This window comes from Bos grunniens, chromosome 10, assembly GCF_055505025.1.
Source record: "Bos grunniens cultivar Pamir isolate PY7600 chromosome 10, Bosgru_T2T1.0, whole genome shotgun sequence".
Taxonomy (NCBI): Eukaryota; Metazoa; Chordata; class Mammalia; order Artiodactyla; family Bovidae; genus Bos; species Bos grunniens.
In genome coordinates this window covers 882,390-908,425 of record NC_141174.1, presented here as the reverse complement: position 1 = coordinate 908,425, position 26,036 = coordinate 882,390, and the positions used below count along the sequence as shown (strand labels likewise).

The window sequence follows — 26,036 nt, the reverse complement described above, 5'->3', positions numbered from 1 at the left end:
AAGGTCATCCACCAAGCCCTGGCCGGACATGTGAACCGTCTCCAAAAGGAAGCCGTCCCGTCTCCTCCTAAGCAGCCCCAGGGGACAGGGACTCGCCTCCTGCACTGCAGCTGAGTACCCCAAAGAGGTGGAGGCTGCGAAGGAGCAGGGAGACCAGCTCCCGCACCCCTTGATTCAGAGGTCTTCCTTTTCTGATTAGAAGCACCAGGCAGCAGGTAGACAGTGTCGTTTTGTGGGTGCTCACTCACCTGACATGAAAACCAGATGGTGGGTCTGCCTCCCCCGAGGCAACGGGACATGGTAATCAAAAGCGTGCTTTGAAGCTGGACTGTGTAGGTTCAGAAGTACCACTCAGAGATGGGAAAGCCCGATTACTTAATTTCTGTGAGTTTTGCTTTTCCCACTTCAGAGTCATAGTAAGGACTGAATAAGACAATGCATTTAGAATGAGAGCTATGATGTCTGGACCAGGCAAGGTACATGGTAACAAGCAGCAGCTATCGCAGTCACGCTGCTCCTCCGCCACTGGTCTCCCTGCCGCAGGTCCTGCGAGCCCTCGGCGCTCTGGGGAGTTCAGTGTGGCAGAGAGCTGGGCCACAGCTTCCCTCCAACGTGCACGTCCGAGCAGCACATTCGAGGGAGCCCGGAACCAGAGACCAGCTCTCCAGCGGGATTTTCACTGACTTGCTATGTGACTTTGGTTGGATAAGTCTCATGATTCTTTGTTTTTCCCCCCGGTGGGAAAACGCTCATGATCCTTCTGAACCTCAGTCTCTTCATTGGTAAAGTCGGGGCCAACCACACCCAGGGCTGGTTTTGGCTCTGCTGCCTGGCATGCCATCTTGTGTGCAACTGTGCCACCCTGCCCACTCCCGGAGGAGAGACGACTGCGGAGTGACGTCTGCGGAGGAGGAGGCATGGACCTGGCACAGCAGCATCCCTCCCGTGTCCAAAGTGACAGCCCCGAGTGAGCGTCCTGACGGAAAGCGGGACTGGCGAGGGGACAGCAGTGGGGAGTGTGAGCCCCTGGAATGAGAAGAGGGAAGGGCGGCGTCCTTGCTCTTCTGTTCCGAGTTTGGTCCCCGCGTCAGGAAGATCCCCTGGAGAAGGGCACGGCTACCCGCTCCAGTGTCCGTGCCGGGGAAACTCCACGGACAGAGAGGCTACAATCCACGGGCCACAAAAGAGTCAGACACAACTCAGCAACTAAACAAAAACCACAACAATGAGGCTTCACAGCATCTGGCTGAAGGCGAATGTAACTGAGCTCTGAGAGGCAGGCAGGGACGAGCTGGGGGTGGCAGCCAGACCGCAGGGAGCGCAGGGGGCGGGGCTTCCACGCCCTCTCCCACACCCTCTGTCCACGCCCCGCATGGCCACGACTGAGCGAGAGAAGCGGAGGAGGCGCTGACTGGGGTGGGTGAGTGTGAGCGGAGGGGGTTTTCCTCTCGAGTGGCTGCGTCACGTTCCATATCCCTGACTCTGCGCCAGAAGTACTGACAAAACTGGTGAAAAGTAGACCCTTGCATATGAGTTAGTATGCAGAGTAAAGAAAAAAGGCGGAATACCTGATCGTGAAAAACCTCATGTAATTTCACAATATTGGGATGTCCTTCGCAGAGTCTCAGCGCTGTTACCTCTTTCTGAGTGCTGGCTTCCATCCTGAAAGATGAAGCGGTCAGTGTCCACACTCCTGTTCACCAAGCTTTTGGAAGTACAGCCCCAGCCCTAATTTTGTTATTTACAGCACATTCAGAATGTGAGTGTCAAAGTATTAGAAGGAGGCTTTCATGAAAGCAGTGAGTCATATACCCACCAGAACAAGTAAAGCATTATTCTTGAGAAAAATGATTATTTCCGAGTCAGGAAAGTGCTTAATCATATGAAGAAATGGATGCCCTATATGCCCGACAATTTGGTCGTAAGAATAAACCATCATGGAGGTAACAGTCAGTTACCAAAACAACTAGTTCTTAAAGCTACCTGTGGACTGCTAAATGTTAATAATTTCAGGAGAAATATTTCAAATATAACACTTAATAGGAATGGCAACAGCTGCTGAACTCACTAAGCAAGTCTGTTTAACACCGCCACAAGAAAGTCTTCTCGTAATAACCTGAAAAGCATATCACACTATGATTTATGTCTAAAGTGGATTACTGTCTCAGAGCTAGAAGTATAATAGATCAACTGATGAGCTGAATGGCTAAAGCCTTGGTTAAAAACCTTACAACATACTGTTACTTTCCTTTTCAATAAAGATCTTAGAGAATCCACCGACTAGAACAAATATATGAGGAAAGGGCACACCTTTTGCTGATTATTTTGACTGCAAATGCTTGGTTACTTTTTTTGTGTATGCACTTTCGACAGATTGAAAAGCTTCCTTCTCCCAGTGGTGTGTCCTTCAGATCCAGGTCATAGTGCTGATAGAATGGAGAGTCCTGATGAGAAACCAACATCACTTAACTTAAGAAAATGTCAGTCATACACAGGGACAGATAAAATTCCTGAGTAACAGAATGTTATGAATGTTAATAAGCAGGACTGGACTACGTTTATAATCTTTAAAAATTCATCATTAGCTCGTGTCTAACATCTCTATCACTGACTTAAATGCACCATTTTCTACTGCTGTAAAACAGGAGCTCCTTCAAATGCATGTTGGTAATTTTCTGGGGCAAATATCGCTATTTCCATCTATTCACTTTTAAAAATTAGGTTTGAGTCAAATGGAAAGTCCATTCCATTTACGGGACTTGAGAAAGGCAACTAGCGCTGGTATTTAAACCTCGAGCAGGTCACGTGACCACCGCGTGGCGTACCTTCAGCATCGCGCTCCTCGCAACATGCATCACCCCGGGGCGGTCAACTCCCATGTGAAGCTGAAGAGGGTCCATGACGGCTGCGTTGCGCTTGAAGAGAATGGAAGGGGCAACAAAGGAATAGCCCTTAAAAGAAAAGAAAAGTAAACAAAGTAAGTCACCGTTTTCTCTCCTTTGACTCGATGCTCTCAGTGCCGAGGCTGCGGGTTCCATCACTGGCTGAGGAACTAAGGTCCCACATGCCACGTGGCACGGCCAATGGAAAATGTTCAGATTTTTGTTAAGACAAATCTAGTTCTACTTTATTTGCAATCCAAAACACAAGGTCATTTCAAATCAATAGAATAATGCTTTTCAGAAGGTGATAATGCCATCTTCTGGTAGAATTCAACCGATTCAAAATGAAAGGCAGAAGAATACTTCTTCCTTATAGCTATAATTCTTTTGCACTGCCGATAAAAATTTGCTTCTAAACACAACTAACTTCTCAAAAAAGTATAGTTAAGGAACTAATTGTGATTGAAATGCTACTGGTTTCCAAACTAGCAAAACAGCAAGTTTCATTCCAGTCAGCTTCTAAGTCAGCAATTGGCTCCTCTGTCCATGGAATTCTTCAGGCAAGAATATTGGAATGGGTTGCCATTCCTTCTCCAGGGGACCCTCCTGACCCAGGGATGGAACCGCCATCTCTTGTATCTCCTGGACTGCAGGCGGATTCTTTACCTGCTGAGCCACCGGGGAAGCCATCTGAAATTGAAAAGCAATAAAATCGAACAGCAGAACGATGTGCTGAAGCAAAAGTGGTACAGACCTCTACGACTCACACTGGGGTTCTGTCCTGATGAAGTCGCCATACATTTAAATATTACAAGTTGAAAACGCATTTGACACACATAACCTACCTAACATTACAGCTTAGGCTGGCCTACTTTAGCTGTGCTCAGAACACTCACGTAACCTAGTTGGGTAAAATCATCGAACACGAAGTCTGCTTTGCAGTAACTGCTACCTGTCTCATGTCAGTTACTGACTGCTGCGCTGAGTGTGAAACACAACACTGTGTGTCCAGAGTGACTGTACTGGCTGGTCTCAGGGTGCTGTGTCACTGGACGCTGACTGTACTCACTGCTCACAGGGCGCTGTGTCACTTGACACTGGCTGGTCTCAGGGCGCCGTGTCAGTGGACACTGGCTGCACTCACTGGTCACACCACAGTGTGTGTGTCACTGGACACTGGCTGGTCTCAGGGCGCCGTATCACTGGACACTGTCTGCACTCGCTGGTCGCTGCAGGCCCATGTGGCTGCCTGTGAACCAGGGCTCACCGCAGCCCCCAGCACTGAGAACGGATCGCACTGCGCACCCTCATTCCAGGAAAGAGCAAAGTTCAAAGTGTGCTTTGTATCTAATGTGGATCACTTGCACCACCATGAAGTCAAAGAATCCTAAGTTGAACCACTGTAAACTGGGGATCATGTGTATAATCATGGACGATGATTTGTTCAAACGAGAACACTCAAGAAACATTTCTTCCATCTGCTATGCGCCCAGCCAAGGGCAAGCCTATGTCCAGAGACAGTTAAACCTTACTATTGGGATGCTTCTGGGAGTCAAAGAGATGAAGCTACAATGCCATTTAATAGTAGGAATATTTTATCTTAAGTCTGAGAAGTCTGAGAAAACTAAGTATAAAATCCTTTCTAAATCTTTTGTAAGAGTTGGGAAACAGTTCAGATTATTCACTGGAGATAAAAAAATCAGATAACACTATTTATACAATATTAAGAATACTTTGTTTGAACAGAGGTAAAGTACTGCATTTTCTACAAAAGAGCCTGAACAGAAATAAAACTTCAGGTGTTACCTCTAACAGTTATTTACATAAAAAATAAACACACAGAGATTTCTTCAGTGGTCCAGTTAAGAGAATTAAGATCCCACATGCTGTGCAGTGCAGCCAAAAATAATTAAATATATAAAGAGAACTCTTAAAAAATAAAACACGTAAATAATGTCTGCTATTTAACAAACCACAAGCTTCAGTTAACGATTTGTCATATCTCTGTATTTAATCATTTTAAAGAAATTAGAGAGTCCTGTTTTTCAAGATGCCAAAAAGATTTCATATGAGAAAATCAATCTTTTCTTTGAAAGCACCTGTGGCCAAGCAACACGGTGCACCCTTCGCGATTACCTGGAACAGCCTCTCGGAGCTCTGGGGCAGAGCTGCAGGAGAGTAGGTGGGGTCCATTTCTGTGAATTCTTCTGCAAAGTTACTCACATCTAATTCATCTCGGATGACTGGCTTAAAAGGTGCGGGCACTTTCTTGGCAGCTAAATCATCCCAGTTTATTTTCTAAAACAGAAAGAAAATTGGTACAAAGTAGAAATCAACAAAGTTGAAATACATTTTTGAAAAATAACAAAGGTAGGTAATTTTCATGGAGCAAGAGAGAGAAAAGCACATATTTCCAACCAACAATTAAAAACAATTTCTTCTTTACAAACAGGAGCATATTTTTGGGGGGGGGCGGTTTCATACATGTGATCAGTTTGTGAAAATTATTATATTATCGTTATAAAGCATTTGGACATCTCAAGGCTGACTGATTCAGATCTGATACTGACTAGGTCAGTTGTTTTTTGACTGCAGTTTATAGCTCCACCCGATGCCGGGACTGGAAGGTGAGACTGCTTTCCATCCCACTGCCGCGGGGTCTCATCCTGGCCACTAGGGGGCACCAGAACACCCCAGTTCACCCAGTGGACATCAAGAGTTACTGTCAGGTGCCCCGAGAAAGGCGTTTAAGCCAAACCAAAACCAAACCTAGCCTGTAATAAAGGGCTTTAAAATGGATATGACTATTAACTCTAAAGGAACAGCCCTATTTTCAAGAGGCAGTGTTAACTAGCTTTCCTTCTGGCCATCTAGACAGATTAGATAATAAACTGTAATTCATGCATTGGTTTATATCTATAAGTCTAACTGATGTAACCATTCTTTTCTCATTCAACTGTATTCAAGGGTTTCAACATGGCCTCTTCTCTCCCCCAGGGCATAATCCAGGCCTCCTTCCCACCCATGTCAGTCACTGTCTGATAAACTGCTCTCTTATATGATCCAAATTCAACCCTCTGTTCTTTTTTGTTGTTCTCCTTCTGTCACTTAAAACAGTCTCTGATAATACTTATTGAACTGAATCCCACAGTATGTATATATATGGTATCAATGTATTTGATATTACAAATATATAATATCAATATATTTCTCCTATAATCTAAGATGCCATCCTTGATAGTAAGATACACACTTACTTTACATACCATTAAGAAAGAAAAAGCGTGACCAATTAGAATAGCAAAATTCTGCCCATTGTAAGCTGCATACTGATTTCGGAGACGGTAGAACATGAAACTTGCACTTCGTTGATGACATTCAGTAAGTAAAATCAACATAAAATGTTTTTATTGTGCCCTCTTGTGGAGGCGATGGAGGTACGATCACTAAATTACAGATCTTCAAACTTTTCAGCTGGAACAGGTGTTAAAGGTCATTTAGCTCATCCTCTTTATTTGATCCAGATGGAAACTGAAGCCTGGGAATCACAGCAATCCTTTTCACTGAAACATTCGCTAGTGGAAGGGCCAGTTTCTTGACTTGCTAGTTTGTGCTCTCCCCTCTCTGCAGCTGTGGTGTTCTCCATTACGAGCATATGATTTGTGCTTGGCTACCGTACATGTATTAAGAGGAACTTCTCGAGTAAAGGGGTAACTTAAAGACACCTGTTGTCAGCAGGACAACATTTAGTATGTAGAAAGTTGAATACTATTACAATCCTCTCCACCTCCACTCCATTTGGGCCTTTGCAAGTAGAATTTTGGTCTTTCCTGAAGTGTCCCTTGGAGAAGGAAATGGCACCCCACTCCAGTACTCTTGCCTGGAAACTCCCATGGACGGAGGAGCCTGGTAGGCTACTAAGGGTCAGACACAACTGAGCGACTTCACTTTCACTTTTCACTTTCATGCATTGGAGAAGGAAACAGCAACCCACCCCAGTGTTCTTGCCTGGAGAATCCCAGGGACGGGGGAGCCTGGTGGGCTACCGTCTATGGGGTTGCACAGAGTCAGACACGACTGAAGCGACTTAGCAGCAGCAGCAGCAGCAGAAGTGTCCCTGTCATTTACAAAGTCAAGGCAATTAAATAACCTAAAATTACTATTCTAAGCTATAGAAAATTGCTCGAATATGAAAGCTATATTGCAATATTCATAAGTACAGGGAACTGTGGAGGAAAAGATTCCAGGAAAATATGATTTGGGCTATTTCACTTGAGTTGTTGCTCAGTGGCTCAGTTGTGTCTGACTCTTCACGACCCCAGGTACCACAGCACACCAGGCTTCCGTGTCCTTCACTATCTCCTGGAGTTTGCTCAAATTCAGGTCTATCGAGTCGGTGATGCCATCCAACCATCTCATCCTCTGTCATCCCCTTCTCCTCCTGTCTTCAATCTTTCCCAGCATCAGGGTTTTTTCCAATGAGTCGATTCTTCGCATCAGGTGGCCAAAGTATAGGAGCTTCAGTATCAGTCCTTCCAATGAATTTTCAGGGTTGATTTCCTTTAGGATTGACTGGTTGGATCTCCTTGCAGTCCAGGGGACTCCCAAAAGTCTTCTCCAACACCACAGTTCAAAAGCATCAATTGTGCAGCACTCAGCCTTCTTCATGGTCCAACTCTCACATCCATATGTGACCACTGGAAAAACCATAGCTTTGACAAGATGGACCTTTGCTGGCAAAGTGATATCTCTGCTTTTTAATATGCTGTCTAGGTTGGTCACAGCTTTTCTTCCAAGGAGCAAGCGTCTTTTTATTTCCTGGCTGCAGTCACCGTCTGCAGTGATTTTGGAGCCCAAGAAAATACTGTTTCCATTGTTTCCCCATCTATTTGCCATGAAGTGATGGGACTGGATGCCATGATCTTATTTTTTTTAATGTTGAGTTTTAAGCCAGTTTTTTCACTCTCCTCTTTCACCTTCATCTTTGGTTCCTCTTTGCTTTCTGTCATAAGGTTGTATCATCTGCATTTCTGAGATTGTTGATATTTTTCCGGGAAATCTTGATTCCAGCTTGAGCTTTACCCAGCCAAGCATTTTGCATGATGTACTCTGCATAGAAGTTAAACAAGCAGGGTGACAATATACAGTCTTGACGTACTCCTTTCCAAATTTTGAACAAGTCCATTGTTCTATGGCTGGTTCTATCTATGCTTCTTGACCTGCATACAGATTTCTCAGGAGGCAGGTAAGGTGGTCTGGTATTTCCATCTCTTTAAGAATTTTCCACAGTTTGTTGTTAATTTTGGAGCCAAATTTCTGAACAAGATATCTGAAATAGTTTGTTCAAATGTTAACCTTTTAATCTAAGAAATGTACATACTGAGAATTTTATTCTAAATGTATTTCTCACTATGCTACTGAACCTCTATAAGAAGTACAGTAATACTTTTTAAAATGGCTAAAACTGAAATAAATGTGTCCTTTTTTTCGCATCTAAGATTCTTATTTTCAATTACTACCTGTTTTTCTCTATTAAGCATGAAAGCTTACTCTACAGTAGTTTTTTCTTTGTTTTGGTATGATATTTTCATTCATTTTCGTGATAATGTGAAAGATCAGTTTGCAAAATAAAACTGATGGTCCCTCTAGACATAAATATTTAGGTCATGTTTCTTGATACTATTAAATTATTTAAAAGTCATAAACTCAGAGTTTTAGAAATCCAGGTCATTATATTTCAGATTGACTATTTAGATTGCAATAACTAGCCAACTCAGTCTATTTTTTCCCAGTTATCGAAAACTATGGTTATTTTTTTTTTTCCTACACTGAGCAAACTGAGGTTAGCAGACATGTTGGTGCTCTGCAGATGGTCTCATTAGGCTTTTGCAGAACAAGAAAAGCACCGTCTCAAGTACAGTGAAAATTAATGAATAATTCTTCACATATTATAGATATTCAACTGAGAAGGAGGCTGATTTTGAATTGCCTAAGATTTCTCCTGGGAAAGAAGAGATGAAATGACTATCTAAAAAGCATAACACAGTGGCAGTGACAGCTCATGAAGTGAGCCTAAAAAATTCAGTACAAGTCTCCTCAGTCTATATGCCTACATTTCCAGATCACAAATGGAAACCAATACTTAGAAACTCTAATCAATTAATATATAGAAAAACAATTGTTAATAGGATCCTTCCCATTTTCACTTCATTTAAAGAGAAAAAAAGACTACAGAGATCCTTACAAGTAGAATTCTAATCCTTCTTAAAGGGTTCTGTCATTTGAAAAAGGGATAACACCATGGAAGCGGAGAGAAAATGGCTCTGAAATGCCCATGTTCGCTCATTTCACCAAGAACGCCAAGCACCCTGAAAACAGCAGGGCACAGAACACCATCTGCTCAGTGTGTTTCACCTGAAAAAAGGGGTGTTCTTTGATTTCATCTGCGTCGCGTGGACCACATCCCAGTCTTTTCTTGGGATCTTTCATCAGGAGACGCTGGATCAGGTCTTTGGCTACAGCACTCATTTCCTGGGGATACGGAGGCTCGCTCTTTAATATTCTCCTGTAGGCAGATAAAACTTGCTGTTAAAATAAACAGAGGGTGAAGTTATAGTGACCATATTCTTTGCAGAAACAATTATGGTGTGACACACTCTGAAATTTAACTATATGTGAAAAATGGAGATAAAATATTTAAATTGAGTTACTATGAAATCAAATTTCTGAAACTCAAAATAGCAGAAACAAAAGTACTGGATTATTTCCAGTATGTCAATCCTAATGGGAAGTGTTAATTGCTCAGTCGTGTCCGACTCTTTGGGACCCCGTGGACTGCAGCCCACCAGGCTCTTCTGTCCATGGAATCTCCAGGCAAGAAGATGGAAGTGGGTAGCCAATTTGTTCTCCAGGGGATCTTCCCGATTCAGGGATTGAATCTGGGTCTCCTGCAATGTAGGCAGATTCTTTACCGTCTGAGCCACAAAGTAAGTCCATAATGGGAAACTACTATTCAAATATTTAATTGGGGGAAAATAAAAAAGGCTTGGAATTGAGTTAGATCTCCTATCTATGGACTAGACTCTATGATGAAAGCTTTCACAATGGAAACAACTTTAATAAATTTCAGAGAAGAGAAAATCGGCACTCAGGTTTGCAAGGACGAGTGAAACCCCAACTACCCCGTCTCGCTTCCCCTGCCCCGTGTGCCAGTGAACAGAAGGTGCCAGCGGGATGCGGAGGGCAGGAGCCCCAGACAGGGAGCGGAGCCCCAGACAGGGAGCAGAGCCACCTGGAGGAGGCTCGGCCTTGGTGTCTGAAAAGGGCATCAGAGCTGGGGGCTCGTCACGGACGAGAACGTCCTCCTCCTGATCGGCGACAATGAAACAGACCAGGGAGCCCTGGAAGGCACGTGGTGCTCCAGGACAGAGCGGGCTCTGCTCGTTACCGACAGTACAGCCAAGTAAAAAATTAACATGATCATATTCTAAATTCTTCTAAGGTCACAGAAGAAACCAATTCAATCCTAATGTACCTCTGTCCCTCTTAAGAGCTGGAACAACAGTTAAATGAGAAAAATATAATGGAAGGGGTTGATGGAAATTAGGAAGCTTAACACAGTACATGTGGAGATGAACAGTTTCTCAATTATTTGGGCTGGAAAAAGATCCCCTGTTGTGCATCAGAATAGTAACACTGTTTTGGAACAAAAAGATAATTAAGAGACAGCTACAGTGTGATACGAGCAGGAATTCTGGAGCCCGTCTGGATCAGGTTCAAGGTAACACTGGCCGTGTGACCTTAGAAAAGTTCATCAATGTTCTCATACCAGAGCTTCCACAACTGTTTTCTCAACAGCAGGACCTGCCTAAAACGGGCATCACTGCTGACACGAGCATGGACCTGGTGCGTGGTGCTTGGTGCAGCCCCGGAACGAAGCAGAAGCCAGACAGATGCGAGCTCCTCCCTGCCCCCTCCCTCACCTAAGGAGCCCCGAGAAACAGGCGGCCTGCAGCACTGGGCTCAGGGAGTGACGGGGAGACGGTCACTTCCAACTAAGCATTCCAGCAGCGTTGTTCATTTCAAAGCTCGCTCTACACCTAACACTCCAACCTGGGAACCTAAATCACTGCTGAAAGAACAAGCAAAACACGAGCAAGCAGAGCACAGCAGAGGGATTCCTGGGGTCCAGTGGTTAGGGGTGCTCTTAACGCAGGGGTGCAGGTTTGATCTCTGGTCGGGGAAGTAAGATGCCACACGCTGCAGAGCAATGACCCAGCCCGCTGGCCGCAACAGAGAGAGCCTGCAAGCTGCAACTGAGACCCGACACAGCCAAATAAAAATTTAAGAAGCCCAGCAGCATCCCCTGACACCCCCTGTCTGTCAGGGCTGCAGCATGAGAGAGGGTCCCCTCGAAGGACACACGGCGTGGGCAGCCTGTCCCGCAGGGAAGGCAAGCCTAGCCTGCTCGTTTCTCCACCCTGCTTTCTGCAGCCACAGGTTTCTCATGTGGAAGGACGAGGCTCCAGATTCCCTGCTGATGAGTGAACCAGGTGCAGCAGGAAGCAGCTTGCTGACTCCTTCTGAGGATCCTGACTCTGTACTAGTACTTCTTATACTGGAGTCACCCACGTTTACTGGAAGTCTGCTCCATACCAGGTGCTGGGGGAAGGAATGGTCAGTCTTGTTGACTGTGCTGGGTTCACAGGGAAAGAGGGCTGGTGAGAGGGGAGTGAGCTCTGAAGGCAGGCACGGCTCCACCGAGATGCCCAGCCTGTGAGGAGCAGCAGGAGGCGTGTGCACACTTCAGGGCAGCGGTCTGGACACACAAACAGCAGCACGGTGTGCAACTGAGACAGGTGGGCCGGAGGTCCACACGCAGGGAAGGAGCAGGCTAGATGTGGGTGAGAAGGGCATCAGATCGGGAAGAAACGAGTAGAAGTCTGCAGGAATTCCTGCCGAAGACAGAGCTGATGAGGGAACACGCAGAACACACAGCCATCGCTCTGAACCCTCCCTTTTCCCAAGCAAGGACAGCGGCTTGGGAAGCAGCAGGAGCAAACCGCCCGGCGAGAAGCGGGGCCAGCGGGGGCCTCCCTGGAGGCGGCGGAGGACCACTCCTGCGGGGAGTGCAGTGGGACGGGCTCCTCAGCAAGGTGGGGACGCTGTGAGGGCCAGAAACGGGGGCGGGCAGGGGAGGAGACGGCAGGCTCAACCCTGCACCTGTGAGGGGGTGACCTCGGACTTACCTTCCTCTAACACAGTTTCCCTGGAACGCTCAGGTCAAGATGGACATGAAGCATCGGGTGTGTGGTTACTGTGAAGTTACCCTGAGACATGAACTGCACCCGCCTGACTGGTGAAGGCACCGGTCCTGTGGTGTCTCAACTGGTTAATAACCCAGGACTGTTTTCTCTTGCTTCTAAATGAATCTTAGAGCCCTCTGGAAAATCAGAACCAGCTCTGAATCAACACAGCATGTCAAACACTTCAGGTGTAGTGTATTATCATTTCATCCATGCAACAATCCTATCAAAAGGTTCTTATTATCCTTGTTTTTCAAATGAGGAAAGAAAAAATATACCTACGAATTAAAATTTCAACCAGATATTTTAGAGTCTGGATAATATTAATATTTATTTGCAAGAATAAGTGATAACACAGCTAAGAAAATTTTGAAAAATAGTGTGAGAATTTGCCTAACTACATGTTAAAATGTATTATGAAAATGAAACGGTGGTAAAATAAATTAACAGCCATATCGAGTGAACAGAAGACACCACTTGAAAAATAGGCGTATACAAAAGGGTTACGTTGTTTTTTTTTCTTACATTGTTTTTAAAAAATGACGAATCAACACAGGAAAGGTGGGCATGATTTGACACACGTCCCAGGGAATGAGCTTTTTGGGAAGGAGATGAACAAAGCAAGGGCCTCGCCTTGTAAACTCTGAATGGATAGAGAAATTACATGTAAACACCAAATGAAGTAACATTAAAATATATAATAATATATAAACGAATATAAAATTTCTTCTGATTATGGATGTTTAGGTTTCTGAAAACCCCTATGGTAAAAAAAAATCCATAACCAATTAGCCAAAGAATTAACGGAGTAAAGGGTGAGGACATCAAGATTAAAATTAAACCTGTGATGGAGGAAGAGGTGGGCAGAGATGTAATAAGCAAGGATGGTAAAATATTCATGGTAGAATCATGGCACTGAGTATGTGGGTGTCCACTGCAGCAAATATTTGAAACTTCCCGTAATAAAACGTGGTGGAAGCAGTAAAACTATGAAGCTTGCATATGTGTTTCGTATGTTCACTAAAACATGACAACAAAGAACTATCCCAATGAAAAGTTCTCAGTGGCCGGCAGGACAGTGGTTTGTGCTCACCCCCATCGCCCCCATCGCCCCCATCCGTAAGACTGCTGCTTTTCCCACACTCTAACTTTCCCTTTATCTTTCTTCATGGAATTTACAGACTATCACATGTTTATCTATTAGTTATCTCTCCCAAATAACATGTAAGTTCAACAGGAGTAGGCACTGTCTCTCTTTTTTTTACAAAAAGCAGTCTTACTCCTTTATTCTGTGGAGCCAAGAGCACTGCTCTGGCCCATAGCAAGTCCTGCACAAGTGTTCACTGAAGCAACAGACGTCTAACTGTTCTCCACTTCCTAAACCAGGAGCTTTCTTCCTCAGTCTCTATTAGTGCGCACGTGCGTAGTCAAGTCTGATTCTGCGACCCCATAGGCTGTAGCCCACCAGCCTCCTCCGTCCATGGGATTTTGCAGGCAAGAATACTGGAGTGGGTTGCCATTTTCTCCTCCAGGGGAATCTTCCCAAACCAGGATCAAACCTGATTCTTCACCACTTGAGCCATGCTTGCAGATAACTTTTTAACTGTTTTTGCAGAAGGCAAAAGATGGCTTGATTATTTCTATTTGCTGTCTGTAAGTTCAGTCTTCCCCATGTCATCACTGACTTTCACTTTCTGGTTCCCCAGTGGTCCCAAAATGACAGCATCACTTACGTGCCTACCTGAGTTAGAAACTTTTCGCTACACTTCACTCACTCTAAATCGCTGTTCAACATGAGCGGAACAGTAAAGCATCTATTCAGTGGTATGACACATAGCCAGTACAAAATCATGTTTATGAAGAGTCTGTCACTAGAGATGCTCATAAATGTACACAAAAACTGCAAAACGGGAAGTCGTATTTCTAGTATGAGCACGGCATTATTCAGGTGAAGATGATGAGCAGGAACTACTTCAGCAGCGTTCACCGCTGGGTACTCCTGTCACTGCTTTCCCCTTATGTGTGCTTTAAACTGTAGTGGCGGTCCTTTTAGATTCGGAATGATAAACGAACTTCATTTACAGGGTCACGGCTCGCAGACAGCCGTCCACAGGCTGGCGAGGACGCCACGGAGCCCCCAGGCTCTGCCTGCCCCTCATGCGTGCTCCAGGCCACCCCGCGGCTCCATCAGGAGGGCACCCCTGATGCTCCCAAACCCCAAGGCCCCGCGCCCCTGGATCCCCACAGCACTCCTCTTACCACTCGCCATCAGTCAACACCGTCTCTCATTATCAACTGTCACCTAATCATTCCATATCTTCCCAAATGACATGTAAGTTTTCTTAGGGCAAGAACCATGTCCTTCTATTTCTTTTCCTCTCAGGAGTTAAAAATCACTCACTGAACACTCCAGAGATGAATGAAATCAATCCCACTGCTGTCCACAGGCCAGCCCTTCCTAATCCTTCACCTGAAATAAGCATCTGCCTCACCAGGAAAGAATACAGCCTCAGGGAACCAAGTGCTACCCTGGAGAGAGCATAAAGCCACTTCCGGTCGCTCTGCAGTCAGCCCCAGTCCACCTCCCTGCAGCTCCTCATCTGCAGGACAGCACATGCTGCAATGCTGTAAGGATTCAAGGACATGACACAGGTGACTGGGCACAGAGGCTGGCATCGGGGGCCCTCAGCCCACTACTCCACAGGAGCACGCCTTCACTGAGCCACGGAGCTGGCTGCGCTGGGGGGACCGTCCCACACCACCACTTGCTTCTGCCTGTTATGGAATTCTTTCTTTTTTTTTTTTCTCGGAGTTCTTTCTTGACCCGCCTACCCTGTATCTTCTGAGGCCAAGTCTGCTGGATAATTAAGAATAACGCAGGCAGGACTTCCCTGGTGCTCTCAGCACAGGGCCCGGCTCCATCCCTGGTCAGGGAGCTAGACTGCACGTGCAGCATCTGAGGCTTCGCATGTCACAACTGAAAAGAGAAAAAGACCCCACCCGACCACAGACCCCGCATTCCATGATAAAGACTGAAGGCCCCGTGTGCAGCAACCAAGACTCGGTGCAGCCAAATAAACAAATATTAAAAAAAAAAGAATAACAAGATGAGATTCTTTGGCTAGTACCCTTGCCCCAGCTCCAACACTCATTGGAAGGACAAATAAATTTTTACCTAAACCAGGGATCTTTGAACTTTTTTGTAAAAGGCACACGGTGGGGAGGTGCCCAAGATCCCCACAATCGCTCTTCTCCGTGTATCCACAGCTTCGTGGATACTCGCGGATACAGCTGGAGCTGGAGGCTTTGTTATAACCACAAATATAAAGGAAAGATGAGAAGACGGTGCGTTCATCATCAGGTAACAGAACGTCCCATCTTCCCAGCAGACTCTCTGTTGCATGCTCTGATGAAGAAGCTGCCATGCTGCAGGGGCCCCCACCACAAGGAACTGAGGCTCACAGTCCTACAACCCAGAGGAACGGAATCCGGGAACAACCACCTGTGCTTGGAAGCAGACCCTTTCCCAGGTGAGCCCTGAGATACTGAGAGCCCAGCCAACACTCTGACTGCAGCCTGTGAGAGACCCTGACGTGCAGGACTCAGCTAAACTGTGCCCAGATTCCTGATCCACAGAAACCCTGAGGTTATAAATGTTTGCTGTGTTAAGCCACTAAGTTTTGAGGTCATTTGTTACTGAGCAACAGATACTAGATAAGTAATAACAAGGCCAGACAGTATGTTCTTCAGGCTCTGGAAGCTGCATGGCTTCTGGGGCAACTACTCAGTGCTACTCCAGCGCAAAAGCAGCCAGACAGGACACGTAAATGGACGCCCATGCCGTGTTCTAATAAAACTTTATTGATGGACACCAAACTCAGACTTCACATCATTTTCACATGTCACAAAATATTGTTCACCTTTTCATTTTTTCTTATCTCACAGGCCACACAAAAGCAGGGAGCTGAATGGATTTGACCTGCAGGCTATAGTTTGCCAAGCCCTGACTTAACACAACTAGAGTCTGTTTAAACCATGATTTTGATAACTCTCAGACCTGAATTTATATAACAATATGCGTATAACAGCACAATGAAACATGAATAAAATACACTTTACTGACGGGTAATAAAATTCCACATAAACATTTCTCGGCATATATTTTGTAAATGTCCAAGTCAGAGGGAGTGAGATAGAAACAACCCTGTGGAGATGACAGAAGAGCTGCCGACTGAACCTCTACGTCCTGATACCCAGGAGAGAGGCAAAGCTAATCATCCTGATTTACGCAGCTCCAGGCAAGCGAGAGGCTCTTTCTTGGAGGGGAGGCAGAAAAGCTGCCAGGAGACTGGTGGCTGAGGGCAGCAACACGCACCCTGAAGGAGGAAGCGCTACACAGAGGCCGGACACGCGGGTGGGAAACATACACGTGAGAAATGCACAGACGTGAGACAGAAAGAAGAAACAGACTCAAAGAAAAGCCAAAGAGCGATTGATCATCCAGGTCTGGATGTTGAAAACTTAATTTTTATTCTAAACGGTACCAAGGGATAAAGAATCTAGAAATGATTTCACATGAACAGTTAAGAGAACGAGAAGACCTGCCCTAGATAAAACTATCGTCCGAGGCCTAATGCAAGGTATGGCAGAAACAACAGAATTACTTTGTTCTTTAGTGGACGGGGCCCAGGACTAGGATTTACGTGCAGAGGTTGCTGCTGCTGCTAAGTCGCTTCAGTTGTGTCTGACTCTGTGCGACCCCATAGATGGCAGCCCACCAGGCTCCCACGTCCCCGGGATTCTCCAGGCAAGAACACTAGAGTGGGTTGCCATTTCCTTCTCTAATGCATGAAAGTGAAAAGTGAAAGTGAAGTCACTCAGTCGTGTCGTCTGACTCTTAGAGACCCCATGGACTGCAGCCCACCAGGCTCCTCTGTCCATGGGATTTTCCAGGCAAGAGTACTGGAGTGGGGTGCCATTGCCTTCTCCAATGTGCAGAGGTTAGAGGAAGCTAATTTCAACTTCTTTTTAAGGGGGGAGAAATTCTACCTGCTAAAGTTCAAAAATGGAAGGGGATTCCTTGAAAATATACAACAGTGCTATCTGTTCACTGATGGCTCAGACAGAAAAGAGATGCCCATCTGGGTAACTGGTGAAGGGATTCTTATACCAAGGAGAAAGTTCTCATCTCATTCTAAACGCTTATCACAGTTTGAAATCTGATAACCAGAAAAACACATTTGTCTTGACTTTAGGCTACCTGTAGATAACAACAGGCAAACAGATAATTTGGATAATACATTATTTTGAAGCATCTCAAATAAAAACTAAAGGAATAATGCAGAGATTGGGGAAGAGCGCAATAATTAAGGAACGGAGGAATTCAACAATCAGAAAAAGCACTGGCTAATTAAGACATCTGGAGACAAGATAATGATACATTTATCTGAATGGTACATATTTTGTAAAGAATAGACTATTTATGAAAGACTTTACACCAGGAAAGACAGTCAGAATGACTGTCTTGGGAGGAAAAAGTAATGTCGGATAATTCAGCTATTACACTGTTTGTAAACGTGTAGTAATGAAACAAAACAAAACCCCCTGGATCACAGTTAACACCACGCTTTACATAAAACTATTAATAACAAGACAGTGAATAATTAATGGATTAAAGGGAAGGAGTCCTATTTAAACTCTTGAGAAATCTACTCTAGTTTCAAGATTTTAGATAATCTGATTCAGACTCTTTCTCTTGCTAAAATCAGAATGCCAACTAACTGATCTAAGGGCAATAAAACAATTTAAATTTGAAAATCATCTGGTTCAGAATACTCCTGCCATCGAGACCAGCAACATACTGTCTCTCTAGAGGCAGAGCTGTGGTGGAAAGGAAAACTGTGAGAGAAGACTGACTGTGTGTGTGGGATCAAAAAGAGGGAACCAGTCAGGGGAGCCGCTGCTAAACCTTGTCAGGTTAGGTGTACCCTTTCGTTTGTCACCACGACAGGTATGACCTTGCACGGGACCTAAATTCTCAAGACTGTGGTCAAGGTTTCCTATACTTCGGATGCATTTTCAAACTGTCCAAAAGCACATTTAAAATAAGCAAAGTCATGTCGAGAATTTTAACAATAGGCACGATTTAAATTTGATTTTAACAAGAAATATTTCTCATCACTTAGTTCTGATATTGAATAAGCCAGAATAGTGAGAAATTATTTAATTCTTAATCTATCCTGTAAAAGGCACATTCTAAAAAATTTAGCAGTTTTGCTGAAGTAAAATTGAGGTACAATAAACTCAACATGTAAAGTGCACAATCTGATAAATGCAGTCTCTCTCACACACACACAGACATAGCTGTGAGCCCACGCGCACCGTCCAGGGCATGGCCGCCCCCATCACCTGCGAGGCTCCTGTGACCCTGTCACGGCTCCTGCCCTCCCCCGTCCAGCCCCTCCGTCAATTCCCACACTCGAGCCAGTTACACGTCTACAGCCTCTTGAGTAGAGGGGAGCGTGGGTCCCCGTGGAAGGACCCTGAGAGCTGACTCTGCGTCTTCCTCCCAGCGCTCCCCAGAGGGACCTCCAGCCTCTCAGCAGAGTAACCGCTCGCGGGGCAAAGGGGGACGTCGGACCTTCGGGGGCCTCTTGTCTCTGGTTCTGAACCGACACGAATTCTAGGAGACCCATCGGCCAGAGAGGGGCTTGAGGAGGCCCAGTTCCAGCGCAGGTTCATCTCCACAGTGGATGCAGCCGTCCCTGACCCTGTCCTGGGATTCCCGCCCCAGGGCCGGACGCGAACTTGGGACAGAGACACTCGGCAGCTGGAGGGAGCCCGCACCGGAGCCCGGACCTAAGGAGTGAGGGCGGCTCCGGCAGGGAGGGCCAAGGGGAGGCCATCGGAACCGCCTCCGCCTGGGAAATGGGGAGTCAGAAAGCCGCGGGGTGTCTCCGGGGCTGCTGAGGCTCAATCCACCAGCGAGGACAAGAAAGCGGCGGGAGTGCAGCTTCCCACTGCAGCGCCCTTGAGTTCGCCCGCCTGACCCGAGCAGAAGACAGCGGATCATTATAGATTTAGGCAGGTGGGAGCTCCAGGTGCAGCTGCTGGACCAGACGTGGTCTCACTGCTTGAGTAAATGAATACAAGCTCTGGTTTTCCTCCACCCTGTCCGTCAGTCCCACCAAAAGGAGCTCCTCTCAGCTGGTAAAGTCAGCCATGTACCCTCACTGTCCTGCCTCCAGGGTTATCCATTCTCCAGCCCTATGTCGTAATTCAGTTCATAAAGCTCTTGATTGCCTTTCTCCTTCACAGACAACCACGCTGGTCCGCTGCATTGGTGGCTTTAGGCTGACTGGACCTGTTGAGCAAGAAGTAGCGATGACTTGAGACTCACTGGTGGGACCCTGTGTCACACAGGGTGGGGACGGATCTGCCCCAAATCCAGGGGCCTCCACCCTAGTGGGTTTCTAGGAGTCCAGTGGTGCAGGGCACCTCAAGACAGCTCTCCCAAGGTGAAGGGTATGTTGGTGCAGCTGGCCTCTCCTACCACCAAAACAAGGGGCACGATGCCTGGCGGGCCTCAGGACGTGGGAAGCGGGTGTGTTACTCCAGCCAGTTTACCAAGCGACTTGAAAAGCTGCTGTTGAGTGGAGTCCAGAACAAGAGAAGGGTCCAGGCCACTGTGAAGCTGCTCTCTCACTTGGTTCCTCTGATTCAGCAGACCCAGGGGCACTGGAAGTGGCAGACAGGTGCTGTTTGGAGCCTTGGGTAGCCCTGAGTGGTGACCTAGAGCGCTCAGGTTCTGGAGCAAATCCCTGCCATCTTCTGAGGATAACCACTCCCCTTTTGAGAAAGAGCTCTTGGTCTGCTGCTTGGCCTGAACATTTAACTCTGGGCTCCCAAGTTACATGCCACCGAGATGCCCATTTATCTGGTCCATTAAGCTGTGGAGTTGGGAGTGCACAGCAATACTCCACCATCAAGTGGAAACAGCAAACACGAGACTGGACTGAGCAGGTGCTGAAGATGCCATGAGCTGCGTGGAGACGCGGCCTAAATGCTCACGGTCCCCTTTCCGGCTCTGCCGCCCTCTCTCCACCAGTCTGCATCTATGGATGGCCACACGGGGAGACCCTGCTGTGGCTGAAAGAGGGACAGAAGACTCAGGCTTGGCTCACAAACAGCTCTGCACGATGTGCAAAGGTGAGCGCAAACCTTCCCAGTGGGCAGAACCCTGAGCGGTGCACCTAGTCATTCTCTGCACTTGGAAGGACACACGGCCAGTCCTGTAATTTTGTTTTCATTAATGGGTTGTGGCCAACAATTTGGCTGGCCAGGGACTTGGAATATGAGTGGAAAGTTGGTGACAAGGAAATCTACTTGACAGAGGTGTCTGGGGGAAAGCTTTGTTGACAGACCTCTCTGGGCAAAAATGTGAGGTATTTGTGTCCTATGTGAGTGCTCACTGCAGGATGACCTGAGCAGAGCAGGGTTTTAACAGTCAAATGCATATGCTGGTCTGTCAGCCTCTCTCCAGCGAACCCTGTCATCAGCCAGCGGACTCATGGGCAAGGTGGCCATGGAGGCAAGGCTGGAGCTGAGGTCTGGACTCAGCAGCAGGATTTCCACTCACCAAGGCTCATCTGGCTTCAGGCCACTGCGTGGAGACCAACACTGAGAACCTTATCTGGCACCAACTCCCAGGGTCATCAGCCAGCTTCTGGTGGCAGGTTGATTACACCAGATTGTTGTCATTGTAGAAGGGACAGATTTTCACTCTAACTAGAGCAGGCACTACAGATATGGACTGCTTTTCCTGCAAGCAATATTTCTGCCAAAACTGTGATCCACAGGCTTAAAAAATTCCCTATGCACTATCATGGTATCTGGACAGCACTGTTTCTGATCAAGGAACTCACTTCATAGCAAAAGAAGTACAGCAATAGACCATGCTCATGGAATTCACTGGTCTTAATCGTGTTCTGCAGCCTTCTGAGGCAGCTGGCTTGATATCATGGTAGAATGATCATTTGAAAATTCAGTTATCATGCAAGTTAGGGTGGCAAGTTTCTCCAGAAGGCGAAAACCCTCAGAATCTCCATCCAGTATATGGTGCCGTTTCTCTCATAGCCAGCATTCACGAGTCCAGAAATCAAGCAGCAGATATGGGAGTGGGGCCACTTACTCTTATCCATCGTGATTCACTAGCAAAATGTTTGCTTTCTGTTCCCATGACTTTATGGTCTGCTGGCCTAAAGGTCTTAGTTCCAGGGGAAGTAATGCTTCCTCCTAGAGATTTAACAGTGACTCCACTGAACTGGAAATTAAGATGGCCACCGAGCCACTTCCTTATGCCTCTGAAGCAAGCGGCAGCAGGAGCTGTGACAGCGGCTGGGATGAACGGCCCTTACTACCACGGGACGCTGGACTACTATTCCACAAGGGAGGCAAGGACGAGCACGCCCGGAACACAGGAGACGCATCGGGGCGTCTGCTGCTGTCACCACGACCTGTGATGGCCAACTGAAAAAGCAGCAGCTCAACGCAGGCAGGACTACCAGCGGCCAGATTCTCTGGGAATGAAGGCTGCGGTCACCCCCCAGTCTGAGGTACTTGCTGAAGGCAAAGGGAATACAAAGTGGGTGGTGGAAGAAGGCAGTTACAGATACCAGCTATGACCCCAGGTTACACAGACTCTACAGACTGGTGACATAGACCCCGTTTCTATGTAAGCATTTACAGAACTGGGGACTTTACTGACAGGAGTATTTCTTCCCTGTTTTGTTATGAATATGTGTGTGTATAAATAGATGTTTGTTTTTTTCCCTGCCTTATTCCTTCACATATACAATAAGATGTGCTGACTTCATACCATAGTATTTAAGTATTTTAAATTTATACTATAGTATTTAAGTTATGGGATTTCAAAGGGAAGAGAGAACATTACCATACCACTCAAGGACTTTATGTTCTCTTCTGGGGAAGGGGTTAATTGGTTGGCGGTAGAGCCATATTATGTTAGGTGGAATTACAATCTTGTTATTATCTTTATTGGAGACCAAGTATAGTTTAAGGAGATGCAAATGGCGGTCAGGGCGATGGGGATGGGCTTGTGATGGTTAACTTAAAGTGTCACTTGACTGGGTCACTGGTTGAGAGTAAACATTATTTCTGGGTGTGTCTGAGAAAGTATGTCTGGACGACACTGGTATTTGAATCCCCTTCCAAATGTGGTGGCACCAGCCAATCCATAGGTGCCCGAACAGAAAGAAAAGCAGAGAAGAGGGCCTAGCCCCTTCCGGCCTGCCTGCTCAACCTGGGACACTCGTTTTCTGTGATTCACACCACTGGCTCCTCTCGTTCTAAGTCCATCGTGCTTGGACTAGGCTTGCTGCGGCTCCCACAGACCTCCAGCTCTCAGAGGCAGGTCATGGGTCTCTCAGCTGACATAACTGGGTGAGCTAACTCCTTAGGATAAGTCTTTTACTTATGTGTATGTATATCCCATTGGTATTCTTTCCCTGGAGAGCCCTAATATGGTCAGCAGCTTTATTTTTAGTCATTCCAGGGAGCATACAGAGCTACTGCACTGAGGCTGGATTTGCATTTCCCTGAAGACTAATGATGTTGGTCACTTTTTATGTGCTCATCTGCCACTCATGTATCTTCTTTGGCGGACTGTTCAAACCTTTTGCCCTTTTAAAAACAATGGAGGGTTTTTCCCTTGAGTTTTGAGAGCTCTTCATGTATTCTGGATACCAGTTCTTTATCAATAGACATAATTTGTAACCCTATCACAGTCTGTGGTTTGTCTTTCCAGCCTCTTGAAAGTTTCATTGGAAAAGCAGAAGCTCTTAATTTTGATAAGTCTAATTTATCAATGTGTGCTTTTACAGATTGCACATTTTGTGCCTTTGCCTAACCCAAGGCCAAAAAAATTTTTCTTTCAGAAGTTTTTATAATTTTAGGCCTGTGATACATTTAAACTCTTTCTACAGCAAGAAGTATTTAGCAGAGTTCATTTCCCCCACAATAGCCAATGGTTCCAGCACCATTTGTTGAAAACCTATCTTTTCTTCGCAAAACTGATACTGAACTTCATAAAAGAAAAACCCAGTTCCCTAAATTTCTGTGGCTCTACTTCTGGACTCTATTCTACTTCATCAGTGATTTGTCTGCCTTGATATGAACACCACAGTATCTTAGTTGCCATAGCTTATGAGTCTTCAAATCAAATTTCGTCTACTTTTTCAAAGGTGATTTGGCTCTTCTAGGTCCTATGCATTTAGACCCAAGTTGTCAATTTCAACTAAAAAAAAAAAGCCTGTTGGGATTCTAATTGTGTTGAATCTGTTAGATCAATTTGAAGAGAAATAACATCTTAGGTAAGTAAATTGAGTAGTTTCCTTCTACATGTCCTTATCAGTGCTTAACTAACTAATACTTGAAGGATTCCTCCCACAGAGCTCCGGACTTCTCTTTCTGCAGCCTCCTCCTCTCCAGCACTCTGCTCTGCGGACTCCAGCCTCGCCCGCCTTGCTGAGTCGTCATTTCCGTCACAGCTCCACGGCGTTTCCCCGTTGAACTGTAGCCTGCATCCTCTCTTGAGGCCTAAACTCGGAAGTCACAGGGGCTCACCTCGTTTATTTCCCGTCTCTCAGCATTCACTGGGCTTCACTGCTGGAGTTCAAAGTCTTCAATACTGTTGTTTCATATATTTTTACCCATTTAAAAAACTGTTCAGGAAGGGAAGTAAACCTGGTCCCTGTTACTCCATCGTGGTAATCGGTGGAAGTCTCAATGGTTAATGTCAAATCTGTTCTCAAAGTTACAAAATTCAAGTAAAAATTGGACAAAAACATAACGAGTAATCAGTATACTGCTTTATCATGCTTCATTTATTTGTTCATTAACTCATTTCATTCTGAAAACATTCACTGAATTCTGCGTGGTGAGCCCTCCAAGCGCACATGGTGAGGACCAAAGCCTGAGTCACCCCGGCTCTCAGAGCTCACAATCCAGTGAGAGAGACACACTCGTCAAATAATACAAACAAAAATGCAGCGCTGCACTTGTGCTAACTGCTCTGAAGGAAAGGAACAGAATAAGGCTATGATAACCTACAAGACGGTGACCTCAGGGTATTTGTTTCTACTGGGTTTATATCCATGATCTGAAAAATAACTACTGTTTCTTTATGTTTAAGTCACAAAGAAATTACATGATGTATACACTGGGAAAAAGTACCCAGCAAATAAACACCAAGTTGTGTTCTCTGGTGGCTCAGAGGGTAAAGCGTCTGCCTGCAATGCGGGAGACCCGGCTTCAATCTCCTGGAGAAGGAAATGGCAACACACTCCAGTACTCTTGCCTGGAGAATCCCATGGACGGAGGAGCCTGGTAGGCTACAGTCCACGGGGTCGCAAAGAGTTGGACACGACTGAGCGACTTCACTTTCTTTTTTTTCTTAAGACAGTATGGTAAATGCTTTGGAGCACACAAAGTTACAACACTATGAAAAGTAAGATCTAACTGGGCACCTAAAGTATAAAGAGATATAAAGGTTATAAAGCTACATCCTATGGAAATATAATTGGCAATTTACTGTTATACACCATTTTTGTCTATGCCATTAAAAAAATCATTTTTTCTTTCAGCCAGATTGCAGAAATTTGATCAGGTCCTTAGAGAAAACAACACATTTATTTTATTTTGTCAGGTCTTACCTAGATATCTCAGCTTGGGAGTTCTTCTCGCCATCAACAGTGAACGGAGATGCTCCAGTTAGTAATTCATACATTAGAACACCTAAACTCCACCAGTCAACTGCCTATAAAATAACAGACATTTCGTTTTCTTGAATATTAACTAATTATATCTCATAAAAAAAGAAAAATGAACAAAATACAGCTATATAAAGTGACTCAGTTCTATATATATATATATATATATATACGTGTGTGTATACACACACACACATACACATTCCTTCCCACACTCTTTTCCATTCGATCTAGCACAGGGCACTGAGCGCAGTTCCCTGTGCTGTGCGGTAGGACGTTGCTGTTAACCAGTCTAGACATGACAGTTTTCATCTGCTAACCCCAAACCCCCAATCTGTCCTCTCCGTCTCCCTCAAAAATTTTCTTAAAAGTGAAATTTTAAAATTTTAACTAAGCAAAATATTTAGACTTTTGATAATAGGGTGAAAAAGTATTAATCAGCATTTTTGTTGATTATTCAGTTCTGATAAATATGAAATTTCTTAAAGTCAAAGAATGAAAATGAAAAATAACCCATCAAAAGGAGTTACTTTTTCATAACCACCTAAATCAATTCCTCTTACGGGACACATCACATAAATCTAACAGTCTTTAGTTTGTGGGACGAATGGAAAGGCTGAAAATAATATAAAATGTGGTCTACTTTAGAAAACAATTTATAAAACCAGTTAACTGAGAGCATAACAAATTATATATTTAATTTACATATAGCAATATATATATATATTTACTAAATTTAAAGAATCTTGATATATTGCAAATTAGTTCTTTGACAATTAGGCAAATCAAGTTCAATACCTGCTGAATATATGAGCTGACACCAATGAGAAATTAACTGAAGCTAAAATTTTAAACTCTGCTTCCAAATTTCAGGGCCAAGGTTTCAGAGAGATGATGTAGAATTGGTGAGCCCAGAGTTATTTTAAAGAAAATATGTAACAATAACATATAAACCAAATCCCAGTTGTTTTATTTAGACAAGCAGTTTTACTGTCATCTGAGTCAGGATCCATGCTCTTTAATACATGACTGGTCATTAGCAAGGTGACCACTGATTCTCC

At 45.2% G+C, this 26,036-nt stretch overlaps 1 protein-coding gene and 1 long non-coding RNA gene across 11 annotated transcripts in view; one reads left to right on the top strand and one right to left on the bottom strand.

Moving 5' to 3' along the window:
• RPS6KA5 (ribosomal protein S6 kinase A5) overlaps positions 1-26,036 on the bottom strand; it is a 200,612-nt gene that overhangs the window by 17,460 nt on the left and 157,116 nt on the right. For all 10 annotated transcript variants that reach the window (XM_086319117.1, XM_086319110.1, XM_086319114.1 and 7 more), the window contains 6 exons: positions 24,919-25,022; positions 9,297-9,447; positions 5,019-5,180; positions 2,826-2,951; positions 2,311-2,444; positions 1,569-1,662 (listed from right to left, as the gene is read on the bottom strand). In XM_086319117.1, the coding sequence (XP_086175243.1) occupies positions 1,569-1,662; positions 2,311-2,444; positions 2,826-2,951; positions 5,019-5,180; positions 9,297-9,447; positions 24,919-25,022 (771 nt within the window). The remainder of the gene's footprint in view (positions 1-1,568; positions 1,663-2,310; positions 2,445-2,825; positions 2,952-5,018; positions 5,181-9,296; positions 9,448-24,918; positions 25,023-26,036) is intronic.
• Positions 21,494-24,039, top strand: LOC147363841 (uncharacterized). The gene is made up of 2 exons (XR_015133830.1): positions 21,494-21,801; positions 23,657-24,039. It is a non-coding gene; the product is annotated as an uncharacterized LOC147363841 (long non-coding RNA).